This window comes from Amblyomma maculatum, chromosome 2, assembly GCF_055883805.1.
Source record: "Amblyomma maculatum isolate TAMU_Amacu chromosome 2, ASM5588380v1, whole genome shotgun sequence".
NCBI lineage: Eukaryota > Metazoa > Arthropoda > Arachnida > Ixodida > Ixodidae > Amblyomma > Amblyomma maculatum.
This window is the reverse complement of record NC_139345.1, coordinates 150,679,583-150,700,165: the sequence shown is the minus strand read 5'-3', so window position 1 is coordinate 150,700,165 and position 20,583 is coordinate 150,679,583. Positions and strand designations below refer to the sequence as shown.

Genomic DNA, 20,583 nt, shown 5'->3' with positions numbered 1-20,583 from the left:
ACATGTTCAAATAGCTGAACACCCTGATACCCGTGTTATGTAGAACACTAGCCAAGGAAATATCAAATTACATCTGCCAGACATTCCTCTGCTTTTTATGGTGGATGAATTGCAACGACATCAGTTTCCTTCAGCCAAAATACAGATGGTCAAAAACTTCCCGCTACCTTCTCCCTGCTTACTGGTATCGCTTAAGAGGAAAGTATACAATAGCTGCATCATATCTGTACTCACCTATGGGGCTGAAACGTGGAGGCTTCGTTCCCTAGCTTGCTTTTCCCTCCCTAGACATTGTGACATTACTTCAGTTTTCGACAGAAGGATGTTTAGAACCATCATTCTTGACCACTGCAAAACATCTTCTCTGTTACTTAAAAAATCAAGCAAAGCCGATCTTTCTGGTGCATTCATCTATTCTCGACCTTAAAGAAAACCTCACAAAAACCCTTGCCACCACGGAGGACCACCCAGCTGTTGACAACCATCTTCTACACCTTTGGGAAGCTAGGCGTAGTCTCATAAAACGGTGGAAGAAACAAAGGCACAATCGAAAACTCAGAATTCGAATAGCGAAGCTAACTACTCAAGCAGACCAATACGCATGGGACCTCGCTCGCACCAATTGGCTAAAAAGGTGCGAATCCCTCAAAGGTCGCCTAGACAGCAAGACTACGTGGAACCTTCTCCGATGCCTAATTGATCCACCGAAATCGAAGAGTGAACAACGTAGAAATTTGCATCGAGCCTTACACAACTTTCAAGGCACGGATGATGAACTCATGGATGAACTCACGCGTCGCTATATCTGCACTTCGAGAGACGCAGAACCCTCAAATCCAGAATACCGGGGGGAACCGAACGAAGACCTAGATAAAGACTTCACTTTAGAAGAAATCATAGCAGCACTAGCAGATATGCGCCGAGGTACAGCCCCGGGACAAGACAAAATTACGGTCGGACTTCTAACCAACCTCGGCACGGAGGCACTGCAGCAACTTACGGATTACGTTAACGAATGCTGGCGCATCGGCACCATTCCACAGGCATGGAAAACAGCCAATGTACACTTTATCCCCAAACCCGGCAAGAAAATCAGCATTGAAAACCTACGCCCCATATCCCTCACGTCGTGCGCAGGCAAACTCATGGAAAAGGCAGTCCACGCACGTCTCTCCAACTATCTAGAGAACAACGAGCTACTGCCACACACGATGTTTGGATTCAGAGCACATCTGTCCACCCATGATGTGCTTCTGCAACTCAAACGCGAAGTCATTGATCCAGCACGCAGAAACAGTGACCGAGCACTTCTATCCCTCGACCTCAAAGGAGCGTTTGACAATGTCAAACATTCCACAATCCTCCAAAATCTCCAGACCACCAACTGTGGCCAGCGAGTCTACTCATACATCTATGATTTCCTTAAAGACAGAACAGTCAACATCAGCATCGGCACTAAACAAACAAAGCAAGTGAAGATGGGCACGAGAGGCACTCCGCAAGGGGCAGTATTATCCCCACTTCTGTTCAATATTGCACTCCGCAATCTTCCACCTCTTCTAAATCAGATACAGGGCATACGACACGCCCTGTACGCTGACGATATAACCATCTGGACAACTAGGGGTAGTATGGGAATGATGGAAGAACAACTACAAACAGCGGCAACAACAGTTCAGAATTATGCACGAGCGTGTGGACTAACCTGCTCTCCCGAAAAATGTGAACTCCTAGTCTTCCGCCAGCACAAAAATCAGGCCACGATCGACATCCACGTTGACAACTCACCCATAAAGGAAGTTCAGACCGTTAAGATACTGGGTCTATGCATCAATAACAAGGGCAACAACCACCTCGCCATCCAGAAACTCCGCCTCGTGAGCGAGCAAGTCGGCAGGATGATCGCCAGAATAACGACGCGGAAATCAGGGATGCGCGAAGAAGATACTCTCCGACTGGTGCAGGCCTTCGTCGTGAGCCGCATCGTCTATGCGGCACCCTACCTTCGTCTCAAGAAGTTTGACATCAAGAACCTCGACGTCATAATCAGAACAGCCTACAAGAAGGCCCTGGGCCTCCCTCTTACGACATCGACGGACCGGCTTTTACGACTGGGCGTCCACAACACGGTAGACGAGCTGATTGAGGCACACCTCACGGCGCAGGTGGTACGACTCTCCACGACTCTGACTGGCCGACAAGTCTTGAACGATTTGAACATCAATTGCCCCGAACAGCTAGACCCTAAAAGCGACATCCCAGCCTCATGGAGAGGACAATTCAAGGGAACTCCATTACCGAGGAATATGCACCCCGACTTTCACCAGCCAAGAAGACAAGCACGAGCGGAAGCTATAAAAAGGCACTACGGCGGGCGCGAGGGCGTGTTCTATGTCGATGCTGCGGGTCCTGAACAGGGAATGGCGGCCGTTGCGGTAGTACACCAAGATAAAACAGTGGATGGACTAATATTACACAGCCATGACACACTGGCCGCGGAGGAAGTGGCAATTGCCCTAGCTGCGACACACACTACCTCAGAATACATTCTTACAGATTCACAGACAGCATATCGCAATTACCTCAGGGGCAGGATTGCACCGCTAGCAGCTAAAATCCTGCAAGATAGTTACACCCGTGGCTACCAACCCATGGATAAACACTTAGTATGGGTACCAGGTCACCAGGGCATCCCAGGGAACGAGAGCGCACACGCCTCAGCCCGAGCATTTCTCCCCCGGGCACCCAATACGGATCTCGTGGAACCTCCTATCCCATTGCTAACTTACACCGAAATACTTCAGCACTTAAGATTATCTCGCCGGGTCTACCCTCCACCGGCAAAGACACTAGACAAAGGGGAGGAGATACACCTCCGCAAGCTACAGACCAACACTTTTAACAATCCACGCAGACTACACGCAATAGATCCAGAGTCATTTGACTCACAATGCAAATTCTGCGGGGAGAAGGCGGACCTATACCATATGGTGTGGGCATGCCAGCGAAATCAGACTGTCACTATTAATAACCAGCCAACGCAGGAGGGGTGGGAGGCAGCTCTGACCAGCTCGGACGCAAGGGTTCAAAAAGAACTCATCGGAAGAGCGCGGACAGCAGCCTACGCCAATGGGGTTCCGGACTGAGGACTCCAACCGCCGCTACAACCTCCTAATCATTTTCATTAAAATTTTTACCCAGATTCTATCCTTTTCTCGAAGGCCTCCCTATGTTTTACTCTGAACACCTCCTGCAAGCACGCCTTGAACTTTACAGGAGATATCGTCTCTCATTGCCTGGTACTTTTCGCGATTGGTATTTCAACACTTTCTGTATGGGTAGCAAAAAAGGTTCGCACTTACTACACGTCCAGTGATTTTATTTATTTATTTATTTATTTATTTATTTATTTATTTATTTATTTATTTATTTATTTATTTATTTATTTATTTATTTATTTATTTATTTATTTATTTATTTATTTATTTATTTATTTATTTATTTATTTATTTATTTATTACAGGTTCCTGCAGCGCCCAAAGGCATTATTGCAGGGGGGGAGATGACAAATAACCTTGCTGGGAACGCCAGTGATAAAATACATAAAAATGAAGAAAATAACACGACACAAGTGATAATGCAGAATGAGAAACATGTATCTAAAGGGGGCAACTGCGCGACGAACAAAGTGATGAAAACACTCAAAAACAAATTAATGAAGGAAACACACGCAAGAGAACTGGGCGCCACGTCACACATCCGATAAAAAATCCCGAAATTAATTTTCAGTGCAACACTCAGTGATGCCAGCTGGCAGCCGGTTCCACTCATTGATCGTCAGTGGAAAAAACGAGGTTGTATACACATCTGTCCGGCATTTTATTTCGCGGATCTTCCACTGATGATCAAGTCGTCTAGATAAAAAGTGAGGTTGAAGCAGGTCTTTGTCAATGCTGAACTTTCCAAAATAAATGCGATACATGATCTGCAGTCTGAAATGTTTTCTGCGGTAAGCTAAAGATTCCCAACCGAGATGATGTTTAATAGACGTGGCACTAGATGAAAAATTATAATTGTTAGACACAAATCTGGCAGCATTATTTTGGACGCGTTCGAGCATGTCAGGTAAGTAAATAAACTGGGGATCCCATACAGGGCATGCATATTCAAGAATTGGCCTTATGTAAGTGAAATACAGGAGCTGCTTGACATTTGACTGCGCTTTGCTGAAATTACGCTTTAAAAAATTAGACATTCTGCAGGCTTTCGATGTAATATGCTCAACTTGTCTCGTCCACGTAAGGTTAGATGTGAAATATAGGCCGAGGTACTTATATTCAGAAACTTTTTGCAGGAGAACATTATTTATTGAGTAGCAGGTCTGTAGAGGGGAACGCTTACGAGTGAACGAGACAAGTTTGCATTTTGAAATGTTCAAAGACATTTGCCATTTTGAGCACCAGTACTGGATAAAATTTAAGTCTCGCTGAAGTTTTATTGCGTCAGAAGAACTTTCCACGACATGGTAAAGCACACAGTCGTCAGCATATAGCCGAACTTGGCAGATGAGGTCAAGAACAACATCATTAATAAAAATGAGAAAAAAGCGGGGTCCAAAGACAGACCCCTGGGGCACATCTGAGGAGACGTTTACGGAATCGGAGTGACAACCGTTAATTACAACACGCTGCATGCGATCCTGGAGATATGAATGAAGCCAGTCGATGATATTGGGATGCAGACCAAGACAACGTAACTTATGTAATAATAGCCCATGAGGTACAGAATCAATAGTTTTTTTTTTTTTTTTTTAAATCCAGAAATACACAATCAATTTGATATCCGTGGTCAAAAGAGGAAAACAGATTATTACTGAACTCAAGTACAGGTGGTACAGGAAAAACCCATTGTAAAGCCATGCTGAACTGGCGTAAAGAAGTCATGAGAGTCAAGGTGTTTCATGACTGCACTGTAAATTATATGTTCCAATGTTTTACAACACACGCTAGTCAGAGAAATGAGTCGGTAATTAACAACAGACATTTTCGAACCACTTTTATGCACTGATGTCATTAAGCAGTTTTAAAACACCCTGGTAATTAAAAACAATTTCAGGCATGGTTTCGGTAATAGATTCACAAGTGTTCGGAAGTTCTCCGATGTACGCTGGCGCAAAGGCAGACTGAAAATATGCATTAAAGCGGCAAGCTTTATCACCGTTAGTAAGTAACAAGGTCACCATCGACGTCTAAGTTTGGGATTCCGACTGGTTCGCGTCCGTTGTGTTTCAGAAACGTCCACAATTCCTTGGGATTACTACGCAGTTTATAACCCAGATTATTAAAGAAGTTATCCTTATGAGCTTTAATTTCAGTTTTTAATGTACTGCCAAGGATCCGAATTGACTGCAATACAGCAGGGCAACGATTCTTTTTATACGATTGAAGATGGCGATGTTTTTTCCTGACAAGCCGTCTGATTTGTCGCGTGATCCATGGTTTGTCGCGGCGCCGCTTACCAGAAAGAAGTTTTGTTGGGATGTATTTATCAATTAGGCTGCCCAATTTATTTTTTAATACCTCCCAGAGTGAAATGCAGTCTGAACTCTGACTTAGAGTGATAAAATTGGGAAGGAAGGAAGCAAGTTCGTTATTCATTGATGTATAATCGCCCCTAGTAAAAACAAAGACTTTCCTAGGGAGACCTTTTGGAATTAAATAAGGAAAATGCCTAACATTAGCAACAACACAACTGTGATCACTTATTCCTGGTATAATAACAGTGCCGCGCACTACCGATGGTCGGTTACAGAAGAGTAAATCTAACACTGAAGATGAGTGCTGAGTTTCCCGAGTAGCTCAGTGACGTACTGATATAGATCATTAGTAGTAATTAAATTCACAAAAGGCCAAAGACAATGAAGATTGATTCGTACGAAGAGGTTTGTAGTCAGCCCATTTAAAATCAGGCATATTGAAATCCCCGCCAAACAGAAAGTCATTTTTTAAGCCAAGCAAGAAATCATACATGACCTGAAAATGTCAGGGTTGGTAGCGGAAGGGGGACGGTAGACGGAACCAATAATCAGGTCCCTTCCATTGCTTAGGCGTAGGTTACACCACACTGATTCGCAGCCAACTAGGGGCGCTGTTATTGCTGAAGAGCGAAAGCATTTTTAACAAGTAGAAATACCCCTCCACCATGCAAGTGTCGGTCTCGACGATACACATTATAACCAGTTAGGAAAACTTCCGGACTCAGAACGGAATCATCCCGCCACGATTCAGTGCCAATTATAACATGAGGCTTAACGGAGGAAGCATGGGCAGCAAATTCATCAGTTTTATTTTTTATACTCCTGCAATTCACGATGAGAATTGTCAATTCAAAATTTGATGATACCGAAGGCGTAGAATGACGATCAGGCCCATGCTGGTGAGCGGGCAGTTGCCTCCCTTTTTGCTATTCCCTAAGCTCAACAACTCGGTCATGTTCACAATCATAGAGAAACCACTTGTTATTTACGAAAAGCTTATCAAATCGCAACTTCGAAGAAAAAGCCTGATCACGAGCGTATTGTGAAAGCTTGAAACGTGCCTTTCTATACGGGCATGTTAAGACGAGAACTGTTGTCTAGGTAAGATTACTTTTGAAAAAGAATAAATTTGCATTTCTTATTATTTATATCACTAATTTTATTACAATTTATTAACGTAGACAACAGCAAAAATGCCCACCGTTAATACGGGATAAATGTGGAAGTTCATTCAATAAATTGAAGGCACCGCCGCCAACGGGGCCTCTCCGGCTAATTCGCAGTGGGGAAGATATTTTACACAAGAGCGTCCTGGGCTTCTTGCGGCGATAAGTGGCCACCTCCGCTACATCCTACTTTCAGAGGCAGCTTTAAAGGATAGGTCATAAGTCTCCACCCCCGCTGCATCCTAGTTTCAGAAGGAGCTTTAAAGGATAGGTCTAAAACGTGATGGCTAAAACATGTGGCCCCGGCACGCGGCGGTCACGGGAACTCCGGGACCTAATACGTCGTTCACAAGACAGATGAATGATGACAAAACAGGTGATCATAATGCAAATGATGCGTCGATGTTCATTTCTCAATGTAGAGGCTGCTCAGGAAGCCACAAGCCGCCATCACGTCATGGCCTCAAGGCGGAGCACCTATGGTTTAGTTGCGGACCCGTGGTGTATAACACGGTGCCAATATCAATGACTGTCCTGTATTTCTTGTCGAAATTTTACCGTACCCACACACACGTTCTTCGAGCCTTTAGACTCCACGTGAGAGAAATATTGCCTTCAGAACACAAGACAATTTCTCGGTGACAGTTCCTTGTAGAAACACGGGAGGTTTCTTAATTTTGCTCACCACGGTACATAAACGCACATTCTAAAAACCGAATTCAAGCACATATCAATGATAATTATTTTATTACGGGACAAAGCTTTATTACTTTAAACAAGTGACTGCATGCCAAACCAAAAATGATTAAAATAAAATAAGGTAAAGAAAATGTTATACTATAAATGGCATATTCCCGAGAAATTGCGCAAAATAACGAATGTGTCTCCGAATATGTCAGATACATCACCGGACTTCGTAGTGTCTGTTCTACCGTCGTCCATGTGTTTTTTGGGGCGCTGGAATAATGTCTCACATTGTACTGAAACCCAACTAATCCACCTTTCTATGCTTAGGAATATGTCTCGTTTGAGGCAATTATGAGCACCTCTAAAATGCTAAAAAGGATTTACTACCTTTGAGAGAGCTGTGGATATTTCAAAAAGCAAAATTAAAACAGGTTCTGTTGGAGCAATTTTAATTTCAAGCGGTTTTTTTGTCGAAACGTGTCCTGAAGAAATTCTGTTGAACAAAACAATCAACTCGCTTATTTATTGAAAATTATAAATTTGAGATACCTAATGCAACCATTTTTGACGCTTTATATTTAAGGAATATTGAGGATAGTTCTAGGAAATGTTATAGATAAAACGAAGATGAAGGATTTTATTTCATTTCAACTAAAGTTACTCGCATTTAATGTTTTTTTTCTTTTTTTCGCAGATAATTAAGAACTCTTGAGAAAACATTACTACGGTAGAACTTTCATTGCTATCGAAAATAGGGTAGACCCATGGCATGCTGAGAAAAAGACTCAAGTTCCAAAGCATCTTGCCATATGCAGGGTTGAAACGAGCCTCTTTGCAGTTCGCCACGAACCGGCAGAAATAAAAATGATTTTTTTTTTTATTTGCAAAGAAAACATGCCGCATAGATTAATTACGTAAACACTGATATTTGACAAAATGTTTGCGTGTGTGCGGTGGGGCTCCGAGCTAGAAACCTTTCGCAATTAGAAAAACGACGTTTACCGCTTTTTTGTGAAATGCATCTTTCTTTTTTGCGGGTGAAACCTGCAAGGTATCTCGTGAACTAGTCATTCATTTATGTCGACCCATTGGCTCATCCATTAAAAACGTTTTGTTGTAACAAAGGATGGCCATGGTACCTCGACCACCATCCTGCTACAAACGCATCCTTATTCTTTCTATAATTTGGTTCTGTAAGACCAGGCTAAATCAGGCTCTGGAGAGGTTTCATCGGGTGAGGGACGTTATTGCTGAACATTTTCGCAGATGGTGCTCGACTCAACCCCAACGAAGCTTGCCAGGAGAACGAAGTTATCGACTGTCTCACACCAAACTTTGAAGCTATTGCGAACGCAAAGACTCAGCAAGATATTGACACCGCCTTCAGAGCTATCTGCAGGTAAGCTCAAGGTTTGACGAATCACTGCATTTTTGTCAGATATACAAGCGCCAGAAGATTACCGACCTTTTTGGCAGCCCTGGGGCTTTCTTCCTTCAAAGAGCGTAGCACTGCATTTGCTGAAGGGTGCTGTCTTTGATACAATAGTAAACTTGTCTGCTGGTTCCGTCTTCTCATACTTAACAATAATGTATATTACGCAAAAAAAAACATTTGTTTTGTGCCTGCATTCTAGACATTCCTTAACTCGTCGCATTACAGAATATACATAACCCAGCGCCTATTTCATAATTTTTCAACTAAACAGAGCGGCCTAGTTTAGCGAGCACTCCAACCTGGATCCTAATGTCACTTCAGGACTTCACTTAAAGCAGGCGCATTCAGACATTTAAAAAGCGTTTGTGAACGGCACTATTGCTATCAGGAAACCGGAAAGCTATTTAAATATTCAATTTAAAAAGCCTACCGTCGTCGCAGAAGTCAGCACATTGAAATGAAAGGGTTTGTACAAAGTTAAATACAATATTAGGATAGCAAACAAATAACATTTCTCGTGAAAACTTCCACTGCTCCAGAGTGAAAAGTAAAAACAAACTCAAGGCGGTGAATATACCTTCAAAAAGAATGCCTGCTGTTTCGCATTTCATATTCAATATTCGTTAGTCCCGTACAATCAACACTGATTAAACATTCAATCAACATCTGCTCATAGATCATGCAATTAGTTCAGTATTTTACTGACCTCTAAACTGTTTGTTTGTTTGTTTGTTTGTTTTGTTTTGTTAACCATGCACACATAGGTTCACGAAACATGACACTCTAACATTTATATAATTTTAGTCCATAAAAAAGACGGGGTCGGTCAAACACCGGCCGCCTTGAAAAGGGAAATGAGCCCACGTGGTTTAGGTCTTTGAGTACAACACAATGTTTTTAATAAACAGGTTATTCCGCATTGATTATTTGGGCTTATTTTTACCTTTTAAATCACGAAACCTTATTTTTATCAGTTTTCTTCTTAAAGTTGAAAGCTTAACGTAAGTCCTGGAAAATGCAACCAGTCTTTGTTCGATCATCGAATTACCGCGATTTCATGAGCTAATTCAGGTGCTTGTATGATACTTGAAACACTATAACTAAGCCTTACTGGTGATCTCCAAACGATTAGATCTCTTTAGGCGGAAGTTGACTCGCGCATGTAAAATGTGCTGTAGTCTTTTTACCTGATGTATTTATAGTCAGCGAGATGAGCAAATATTTGCACACTACAAGCCTTGCAGGCGATTTTGGTCTCTGAAACATTTAGAGCAGATTTTATCTGTATATAATGCTTACTCAAACATTTAGCAAACAAAGCATAAATATACACTAGGAATATTGTGAAACACGACCTCAATATCAATGCCATGGACAGTAGCGGAGCGAACAGACCTATATATAGAATACATGCCTTCAGCAGATTTATGATCGCTCAGACATCGTACCTAATTCCTCGTGAACCTTAATGCCCTGTTATATTAAATGTTCTCCTGATAAGGCACATATAAACAAAAGAAAATAATCCAAAACATCTCATTTCCAGTATGTAATAAATGGGGTGGCGCAGTGGTAAGACGCCCGACTACTGTGCCGGAGTTCCCGGGTTCGAACCCGACCTCGGCGGCTGCGTTTCGATGGAGGCGAAACGAAGTGGCGTCCGTGTGCTGTGCGATGTCAGCGCACGTTAAAGATCCCCAGGTGGTCGAAATTACTCCGTAGCCCTCCACTACGGCTCCCCTTTCTCTCTTTCCACTTTCACTCCCACCTTCCTCCCTTCCTTTACGGCGCGGTTCAGGTGTCCACAGAGCAAGTGTGACAGTTACTGCGCCTTTCCTTTCCTGTGAACCAACCAACCAACCAACCATACAAAATGAGGAATTTAGCGCCCTTGTGCAATGATTTGAAAACTCTTAAAATTGCTTTTCTGGAATGGCTTTCTCCTCTGCCTAAAAGGTTAGGAAACCTTACGCGTATTTTTCATAGTCGCAGCAGCGTTCATTCAGTAGGAGAATGCATGCCACGTTGCTGCTACAAGAATTATTGCCGTCCAGGCGAAATTCTTAGCCAACAACAGCGTCTTTTGTCTCCAGTTAGTTCTGCCTTGCTTCCGCAAGAGGCCTCCCAGCCCTAGAAAATGCCCCTAATCCCACCTTTCTTCCTAGCTTCCTACCATTCCTAATGTTTTTCACTTTCCTTGCTTTCCACTTTGTCATTCTAGGAAGCCGTGTCTTACCTGTTCTTAGCAATATGTAGCAATATGTTTTGCGGTGCTGTACCCGAGGCGAATTAAGGATGGTTTATGAAGAGTATAATGACGCGCCGATGATTTCTCGTGCGAATGGCTAGTGCGCTTCAAGACCTGTATAAGAAGCTGTAATGTGAATGGCCAGAAAGCTGATCATTGATCCTTCTTTCAGTGGCAAGAAGGAGCCCTGCACCGACCTCCATGCAGCGCCAGAATGTCCCGATGAGACGAGGAAGGCTCTGGCTCTTGTAGAAGACTCACTGGCAGCCGCCATAGATGCACTCTGTGCCAACAATGGAGACCTTCTTAAAAGTAGGCAACTCATCTTGTCCACGATCCAACTCGCACCACAAAAGTCGAACAAGCGCAGGCAATATCACTTGCAGCCATCGTTTAAGCGCATCCATATCATTTTGTTTTTGCCTCGAGTGTACCAATCACCGCAGTCAAGACTTGAAGCGTGAAGCGCATAATATTCATATCGAGCTCGTTGGTCTTCTCAAATGCAGAGAGAAATTTTAGCAGCTCTCTCATTGAGCACCACGTCTCCCACTATCTCGACCTGGTACAGCAGGCCCAGAAAAGTTTCATCTTCAGAGTTAAGAGTTTCGAATAACTCATCTTCTATGTCTATGATATATGTTAAGAATCCCTGCTGTTAGTTCTGTTGGTTTAAGGATGTCTCTTATTTCTGGTCAATAGATATGAAAATCAAACTACATTAACATTAGGTTCATTATTGCCAGTTCCCGCTATCGTTTGTGTATAAAGTTAATTATACTTGACTCTGCCTTCAAATTAGTGTAGGTAGTACCTCCGCTGAGATTCTTAATTGTCCGAACACTTAGGTATGACACAGCGCTTTATGCTGTTAAACTACACCAAAAACCAAAAATTCAAATCCTTGTGGCAAGCGGTTAGCAAAGATATGCCGTTTAAGCCTCTTTAGTCATCATTCGATTATGCCGTTTGCGCTTTTTTAGTCCCCATTCAGTTATGCCGAGCGCCTCCGCCATTATTGGATATCATGGCCTAGCATTTAACCTCTCTGTCACTAGCAAACAGGATAGGTAGGTCATGGATGTTGTGCCGGCACAATACTAATCTGCTCAGCGATCTTCACAAGAGTCACACTTATGTAATCTGGACAGCGTATGATGCAATGTAGATGGCTCCTGCATTACCCTTGTGATATGTGTTGGTTTATCGAAAACAACGAGAACTACTTTATCAAGAAATCTCTACTTGGCTGGGCACATTGTGACTTTATACGTCAGAGAGCAGAGATTAATGTTTAAGGGACTATTGACCTCATTGACGCCATGGCGTCCATAGTTTTGTTGCCGCGCAGCACGGTGAAATGTTGCAGACATATCTAATCTCCTTGTCATCGCCTGCTCCTGTTGCACTGCTGAAGCTGGACTTACCAAAATGGCGTCCGTGACGTCACTTGAGCACCTCCTGTAGGGAACCTTTTTAAATCTCGTTATTATGATAACGTTTATGAAAGGAGGAATGAAAAACTAAAGGGCTTGCGGAGAATGAAGAATGGTAGGACATATCAGCGAACCCTGGTAGAAGAAGCGGAGAGATATGGGGAGGCGCCTCCTTAGCGAAGCACTGTTTCTCTTTTTTGATGCAATGCTTAGCGTAAACGAATAATATATTCTTGAGGCCATTTTTCTTAACCACTTCATATACACAACCCATTTTTCTTCTTTTTGGGGGGTGGAGGGGGGGGGGGGCGCTGTGGTGGCTTGCAAAGGCTGCGGCACAGGCCATGAGTCAGGTCAAAAGTTTAAAAAGCATACAGGTCCCACTCGGTGTGAGAGAACTGTGAATTTGCAGGAGCATCGCCACAATTTCTCGTACCTAATTATTATTATTTAGGCCTGGCTATGGTACAGCTGCTGTAAGGTTTATAAAAAGCTAATTGTCAAGGTGGCGCAGTGGTTCAGGCGCTCGGTGGCCGCTTCTCGATGTAGGCGAAAAGTCAGACGTCCATGTGCTGTGCAATGTCAGTGTACGTTAAAGAACTCCAGGTGCTCAAAATTTCCGGATTCCTCCACTACGGCGTCTCTCTTAGCCTTAGTCGCTTTGGGACGTTAAACCCCAAACCTAAGTCAAACCAATACAAACAAAGCTAATTGTAACTGCAGTATCCGTCATCCTCTAGACCTGTTGGGCAAACGACAGTGTGTAGTTAAGTCCCTGGGCAACTTGGTGCTTAAATAATCATGTTTATCCCATTTTCTGGCTCGCACTCGAGTGATATTTCCCTGCTAAAAATGAAGCGAGGTACCAGTGGTGGTAAAATTGAAAGCCACGCAAGAGTGCAGGCTAGTAATGATGAAATGCAGAGAATGTAAAATGGGGGCCGGTTCTGTACGGCGAAAGTTTTCCCTGAAGCGACGATGTTTCGAACCGGGATGACTCGTGATTTAGCCCTAATCTTTGCCGTAGAGTACATTCCTTCTTTCACATCCTACTTTCAGGGAGTGATAATCTGTACCCATGCTTCTAATAGATGTGTGTTTCCTTTCTGCAGAGGCACCGGAGATGTTTCAGTGCTGGAATTGGGAAAAGTTCTCGGGCTGCGTTGAACGCATTCCTTTGACTGCTACCCGCCTAGAATTTTTCACCTCGAAGCGAACGCCGAATGATTTACAGTGCGTGTTTATTTTTATTTTCACATTTTTTATTATTTTCACAATGGCGGCTAACTGTTCGCTAGTAGAAACATACTTGTTACGTCTTAAGTCCTTTGTGAAATACTAGATAGACAAATAACTAGTCTTTGAAGGGGAGAAGGTCAAGTTTTAAAGCCAATTTCAACAGAAGCTGCCTCGACACAGCAAAAATTGAATAATGGGAACTCTTTTTCCTTTCTTGCTAACCACTGTTCTTTATGGGAAACAAATATTTCGTTAAAACATCGTGTGTTCTAATGTCAGAAGGGGTTCTTTCAGATAAGGTGCTTTTTGAACTTTAGAGACGCTAAACGGGAGCCTCAACGGACTAAGGAGCTTCTCTAGGAGGATCAGTTGCCGACTATATTTACTGTGAAAGTTTTATTAGACCTGCACAAAACGCGATCGGCCGATGATAGTGAGAAACTCAGCAGAATAATGAAATTTCATTTATCTTTCCAGGATAAATTGATCTCTAGTTCCCATAATTTCTTTACAAGGGCCTAATATCAATAGTTTCAGTGGAGTGCAGTAAATTATTCTGATGTCCTCGTTTTGTTTTTTTTTGCGCTGTCTACCCTCAATACTATTGGAGCGTCTATGAAACAGTATTTTATCCCTCTTTTACATCCACTTTAGCCCGACACACAAGTAGAACAAATATTTTTCAGCCTATTCTAAAGTTTATTCATTACTTCTTAAGCGAATTATGCATTTGATTTGAGCTTTCTAGTTTAAGTGTTTACGTTCATATATTTACTCTGTTCTATGGTGTATCCCAGGACATTCCGCACTGAGCTACCCAAGTGCATTCAGCTGTCCCGAAACTTTACCAAGGCGTGTGAAAGTGCCACCATCAAACCAGTGCAGATGTTCCTTGACACCTTCTTCGAAAAGTCTGTGCCCGGGTACAGCGGCAACAAAGCTGCTAAAACGGGATCCAGTCTGGCGGCCTTCCTGTCCATCGTATTGGCATTGGTGTTCTCCAGACATGCCTAGAATCTCCGGCTACAAAAGAGACTGCCCTAAAAGAGACTCCGCCAGACAGTCCACTAACTGTCCACTGAGTCAAGAAGGTGGTCCACATTTTCTCACTCGACCTCTTAAACGCTGCACACTGAGTGGTGCGCCACACTGACAGACCGAGGCCTCATAGAAGGTAAAAGACCTGGGGACGTGTTCCGAGTGACGGTTTTCTTCAAGGCTGGTTCATGTTGCCGCTGTGTTGAATGAAGTGTGCGATGCACAACTGGTCTAATCGGCACTTCAGACTCCAAGCAACCTTGACATGTAAGGCGGTTGCTGTGATAGTGTATACAGTTCAAAAATGGTTTCTTTCGTAGCGGTAGCTGTTTCTTTATCGAAAAGAGGGAAAAGGGGGCAGGCAATATCATTTTAATGTGTGTGGAAAGTGCGGTTCATTCCCGAAGAAGCTCTCTACACATTACACACAAAAAATGCGCCAGTACACATAACAGATAGCAATGTTAATAGCAGTGTTCATACTGGGTAAGGCAATGCGGAGTTCCGGAGTGCCGAAGATCATCACCGAGAAGCAAGTCACGGAGATAACTTCCGGCAAAAGAGGACGCCTGTAAGGCCCCTAATATTAGTGGTTTCTATATGCTGGGGCAGTAGGCAGGAATTCTTTATGAATAAAGTTTTAAAATCTTGTCTTCTTTTTCTAACATATTTTCGTGTGGCCTGTCGTTCTCATTTATGTTTTCCTCTGGAATGCGCTGCTCTATTTTCATAAAATATGAAACGTATAAATAAACTGCAAGTTAATTTAAACCGTCTATTGATCCGAGAGACCAGAAATCTATCCCAGCCGCTGTGGACAATTTTTGATTTGGTCAAAATGCAAATCACCCGTGTACTGTGCAATGTGGGTGCACGTTAAAAATCTGCAGGTGGTTGAAATTATTCGGTCTTATCCCACGACCCAAAACACCGCAACACATCCTCCCCGGCCTATGCTATGCGGTGCGTGCTTGGCCTCCGCCATCGAGTCGTGGTAATGTGTGGCCCGAGAGTGTCTTGGGCCAAGGTTCATCGGGAATCATCGTGCCGGCAAGCCGTTCTATTCTTTTTTTCCTCTTCTTCAAATCCAGACACGCCTATCATCATGCCCTGGAATCATCATCGGTAAGCTTCCTCGTCTACGATCGGGGACGATCGCTCGGTGACCCCGAGTCATGTTACGGACGAAGAAAGAAGAAGAGGGCAGTGGCGCGGGCAGGAGCGCGCTCGCTGGGCCCGCTAATATATTCCTTATACGTCTTCTCACGACCATCGAGCATCTTCTCTCTGTCCTAAGAGGAGCCTATAAAGCCTATATCATAAGAGGAGCCTATAAAACGGCCCTAACCCTCCCGCCAACAACATCAACGGAACGTCTTTGGGCACTCGGAGTGCACAACAACTTCGAGGAGCTCAAGGAGGCGGTTCTAGAGAGTCAGAAACAACGCCTAACAACAACGCAGGCGGGTAGGGAAATCCTGTCAAAACTAGGGCTATGGCAGGCACTAAGAACTTCTGAGATCAAATCACAAATTCCGACATCCACAAGAAACAACATCTATGTGAACCCTATACCCAAGCACATGCACCATGAGTTACAAAAGGGTCGAAGGAAAGCCAGAGTCAAATCATTGGAAAAACAATTGTCTAAAGACGCGGAAGCTGTCTACGTGGACATAGGAGCTTACGGCGAACCTGGCAAGTTCACAATAGCTGCAGTTGACCACAAGAAGAGGCCAATTATTCAGGCTTCAATCTATGCCAAGGATCCTGCGGAAGCGGAATCACTGGCAATAGCCATCACCATAAAAACGCAAGACAACCAAAATAAGTCATCACACGTAGTGACGGACTCCCAACCAGCCTGCAGGGACTACCTGGCCGGAAAACCTCACAAAAGAGCGTGTGCAATATTACGTTCCATCTCCCAGACGCACACAATTACATGGACACCTGGACACGAAGGCCTAGAAGGAAATGAGGTAGCGAATGATCTAGCCCGAGCTCTCACAAACCGGGCGGATCCCCATCCCTACCTCACCCCTCTCCTAGGACCCTACGGCGACAGGCTGGAACACCTACGGTTAGAAAGAAGAATTTTCTCACCACCACACAAACACCTTCCTTCCTCGGACGCTATAGACTGGAGAAAAATACAAACAAACACATTCCCTAATCTTCAAATTTTAAATAAGATAAGCCCAACAAAATACACGAGTTACTGTCCTTGGTGCGGTGCAAGCCCGACACTCTTTCACATCTCTTGGGAATGCCAGGACAAACCCGACCCAACGTTAATAGTGCCATGCCCGACACACGAGCAGTGGGAGGCGGCCCTGACCAGCGACAACCTGGACCAGCAAGCCTGGATTATCCAGCTAGTCCGCAAGTCAGCTGCTGCCAGCGGAGCCCTGGACTAGGGGCACCGACCACCCAGCTCCTGCGAATATTTACTGATTATATGCTCATTAAAAGTTTTCTCTCTCTCTCTCTCTCTCTCTCTCTCTCTCTCTCTCTCTCTCTCTCTCTCTCTCTCTCTCTCTCTCTCTCTCTCTGTCCTCTGTTCTCCTGTTTTCATCGCTTGTCGCCACGTAACATTATGGTACTCCGTGATAATGAGAACTTCATTATTATTCTCAGTGTCTACCATAAGGATAATAGTAGCATTGTATCTGCTGCATTAAAACGTTTGTTCTTTTTGAGAAGCCGACTTCGTAAAGCACCACCATAAAGAAAACTATTAGAATATATCACATTTATAATACCAGTCTCGAATATGGTAACGCAATTTTGTTTCTATGCACATAATCTTATTTTTAAAAAAATCAAAGTACAGTGAAAGGAAGTTAGATTTATTTTTAATGCATATACAGAATCACTGATCCGCCATCCCATTTACTCTAAAAGGCCTCTATTCTTATTTTACAAAGCCACACTAAACTAGGACGACTAAAATTACTCTTCCAGTTAGTACGCAATGCACTAAACACAAATAGCTTGTTGTGTATATCCTTAGAAGAATGCAGACCTTCCAAGCATAAGAACTCAAAAAGTATGCTTTCCGCACCGAGTGTTCTTTTGGACATTCATGTTTTCCACGTATAATTACGGAATGGAATGGTTTGTATCTACGCATTACTAATAGCACATCCTTGCTGAAATTTGAGACCCTTATTTCAATTCCTCTTTATTTGCATCTATGCATGTACAGATGACGGGAGTACAGACAAAAAGCCAAATGAATTCGGCTTGACGCGGCCTCTACGCCCTTACAGAAATATCACTTATACACAATAAAGAGAACACAATATAAATAAATGGAAAAGCATTAGTGAACATTCTATTTGTATCTCATTGCAGGAAATTAAAAGCAAAGGCGTGATTAGAGTGGTGAAAGAGCCTTCAAGCGCAGTGCAGGTACAGATGGTCGTACTGCCAGCTCACGGACAATCGCCCCACTGCTTCCCCGTCGGTATCACCCGCACATCTGCCTGAAGGGTGCATATTATATACCGATGCATCACATACTGCAGAGCGAGGAGTTACTGCCGTGTATAGTCCCTCTCATCCGCATCTCAACACTCACGTGACATATACCGCGGATACGTGCACCCCTCTGGCACTGGAACTCCAAGCAATTTACAATGCTATACATTCCCTCCCACCAGTTCCTACATTCAATGCAGTTCATCTTTACACAGACTCTCTCACTGCCCTTAAACAGCTTAAGGCCGTTCGACGCACATTCCAAATAACACAGTCCATACATTTGCTATGTTCAAAGTACCCATGTCCTATTCGCATACACTGGATTCGCGGCCATGCTCGCGACCCACATAACATACAAGCAGATGCTATGACGCATATAAACACATCAGACGATCCACCACCTTCCCCTCTTCCCCCAGATCCGTTCCTGTCCCACGTTTCCGATTCGCAAGTTCTGCGCCACCGAACACGCGCTCTAATTCCTCCGTGTTCGCACCCTCTCCCCCGTAGTCTTACTCGGCAGGAGGAGGTGACAGTGCGCCGGATCCGGGCAGGGGCGGCTCTGACCCCATCTGTTCGACATCGATGGCGGGAAAAAGACCTACCAGTGACTGACAAGTGCCCTGACTGTGACACTCCACCTGACGTCTGCGATGTGCGCCACTTGTTGTGGACGTGTCCATCAACATCGTACATCAGGCAACGGATAATCATGAAGGTGGGCCTGCGGTGGAATCGCGATAGTGATTATGAGAAATGGACAATGGACAATCGCTATACTGCTAACCTTCTCGAATTCATAAGCACAACTGGACTGCACTCCTTCTTTTAACTTTCTATCTCCTGCATCCCATTCCCCCTTTCTAAACTTATGCCTTGTGGCAAACTCTTCGAAAAAAAAAAAAAAAAAGGTACAGATGCAGAAAGGTTCCGGCAGAGGGCGCAGCGATGCAGTTCAGTCGGGGCAGTCATTTTCAACATTATTCTGTCGGTGCCTGTAAATAAAAAGCTGAAAAAAAAACTTGTTTGGTGGCTTTTAATTTTCGCCCAATTTCTTCACATTGCAATTTGCTTACGAGCGATCATAATTAATATATTGTTTAGTCTTGAGTAACATAAAAGGGAACAAATATTGAGCACCCTTAATTGATTACTACGTAAATATATATGGCAAGCCTTTTTATTTATAACTTGTCTATCGTTAGTGTATATTATCAAAAATTATTTTCAATCTTACTAGCGGAATGCACACAAAAATGCAAACGTCTTTACTAATTTTTCGTCGCCTCTCACATCTATTACGAGTTTCCCTTCACAATAGTGAAAGTATGAAAAAAAAAAAACGTCGACAAAGAAACTATTGTTTTGCTGAAGGTCAAGGACGACAACAAACGAGTAATGTTTTCCTGCTATCACAGGCTCACATTATTTTTCACGAGTGTGTCTTCCCAACAGCGAAAGCATGCATAAAAATAAAAATGGCGACAAACACAATGCTGGAGGTCAAAGACAAGAAACGAGAACTTTTCCCCTACTATTGATGGCAGCGGCAGCAACCTGCAAGTATAACTGGTATTCATATTTCCGACATGCAAATAAAATCTTGTACATCGCAGATTTTTATTACCTTCACCATTAGCGCTCTGCATTCTTATTTATCTTCCTTGAATAAGAGGAACTCTTCTCATTTAGCGGCTACGACTTAATGAAGATCTTAAAACGCTCGGAGACGAATTTTGCATAGCCCGGGTGCATCTCAACACCTAGAAGTCCGTCTCCTATCGAATAATGCGTCTGCTTCAGCGCCTTCCTCGTGCAATGTTCTGTTCGGACCATTCCAACATAAGTAGCCCCGCACAGCCAACTAAAGATGTACATAAAACAACCAAGGTGCGCAAACCGCGAATTGCCGCAACCTTGTGCAGAAAAGCAGTAGACCAGACAAAACAAAAATCAGTGAACGCAGTTTGAGGGGCCAGCCACCAACAAGGCCGAAGTAGAACCCCAGAAACCAACGGTAGATGGTGAAGTTCTTGCCAGAGTGCACTCTACCCTAACCACTTCGGTCACTGTTCGGGCCCCAGAGAGGCAAGGTAATGGACAAATCAGCGTCGTGACCATTAGATTATTTCTCAGAGGAGCTCCAGTCAGGTTCGCGTCCGCTTTTTGAGTGAGCCCCTTTATATGCGGAAACCAACGAGTGAACTACATACAACGACGCATTTTCGGCCCGACTCCACCCATGGCTCATTGCATCAATGTTACCACCACGGTGTCCCATTTAAGCAGGACTCTGCCTATTGCGACTG

At 43.7% G+C, this 20,583-nt stretch overlaps 1 protein-coding gene across 4 annotated transcripts in view; it reads left to right on the top strand.

Moving 5' to 3' along the window:
- LOC146200173 (uncharacterized) overlaps positions 1-15,454 on the top strand; it is a 41,959-nt gene extending 26,505 nt beyond the window's left edge. For all 4 annotated transcript variants that reach the window (XM_084595410.1, XM_084595409.1, XM_084595408.1 and 1 more), the window contains 4 exons: positions 8,656-8,788; positions 11,245-11,384; positions 13,621-13,741; positions 14,545-15,454. In XM_084595410.1, coding sequence (XP_084451536.1) covers positions 8,656-8,788; positions 11,245-11,384; positions 13,621-13,741; positions 14,545-14,761 — 611 coding nt within the window. In that variant the 3' untranslated portion in view covers positions 14,762-15,454. The remainder of the gene's footprint in view (positions 1-8,655; positions 8,789-11,244; positions 11,385-13,620; positions 13,742-14,544) is intronic.
- Positions 15,455-20,583: the final 5,129 nt, after the last annotated feature.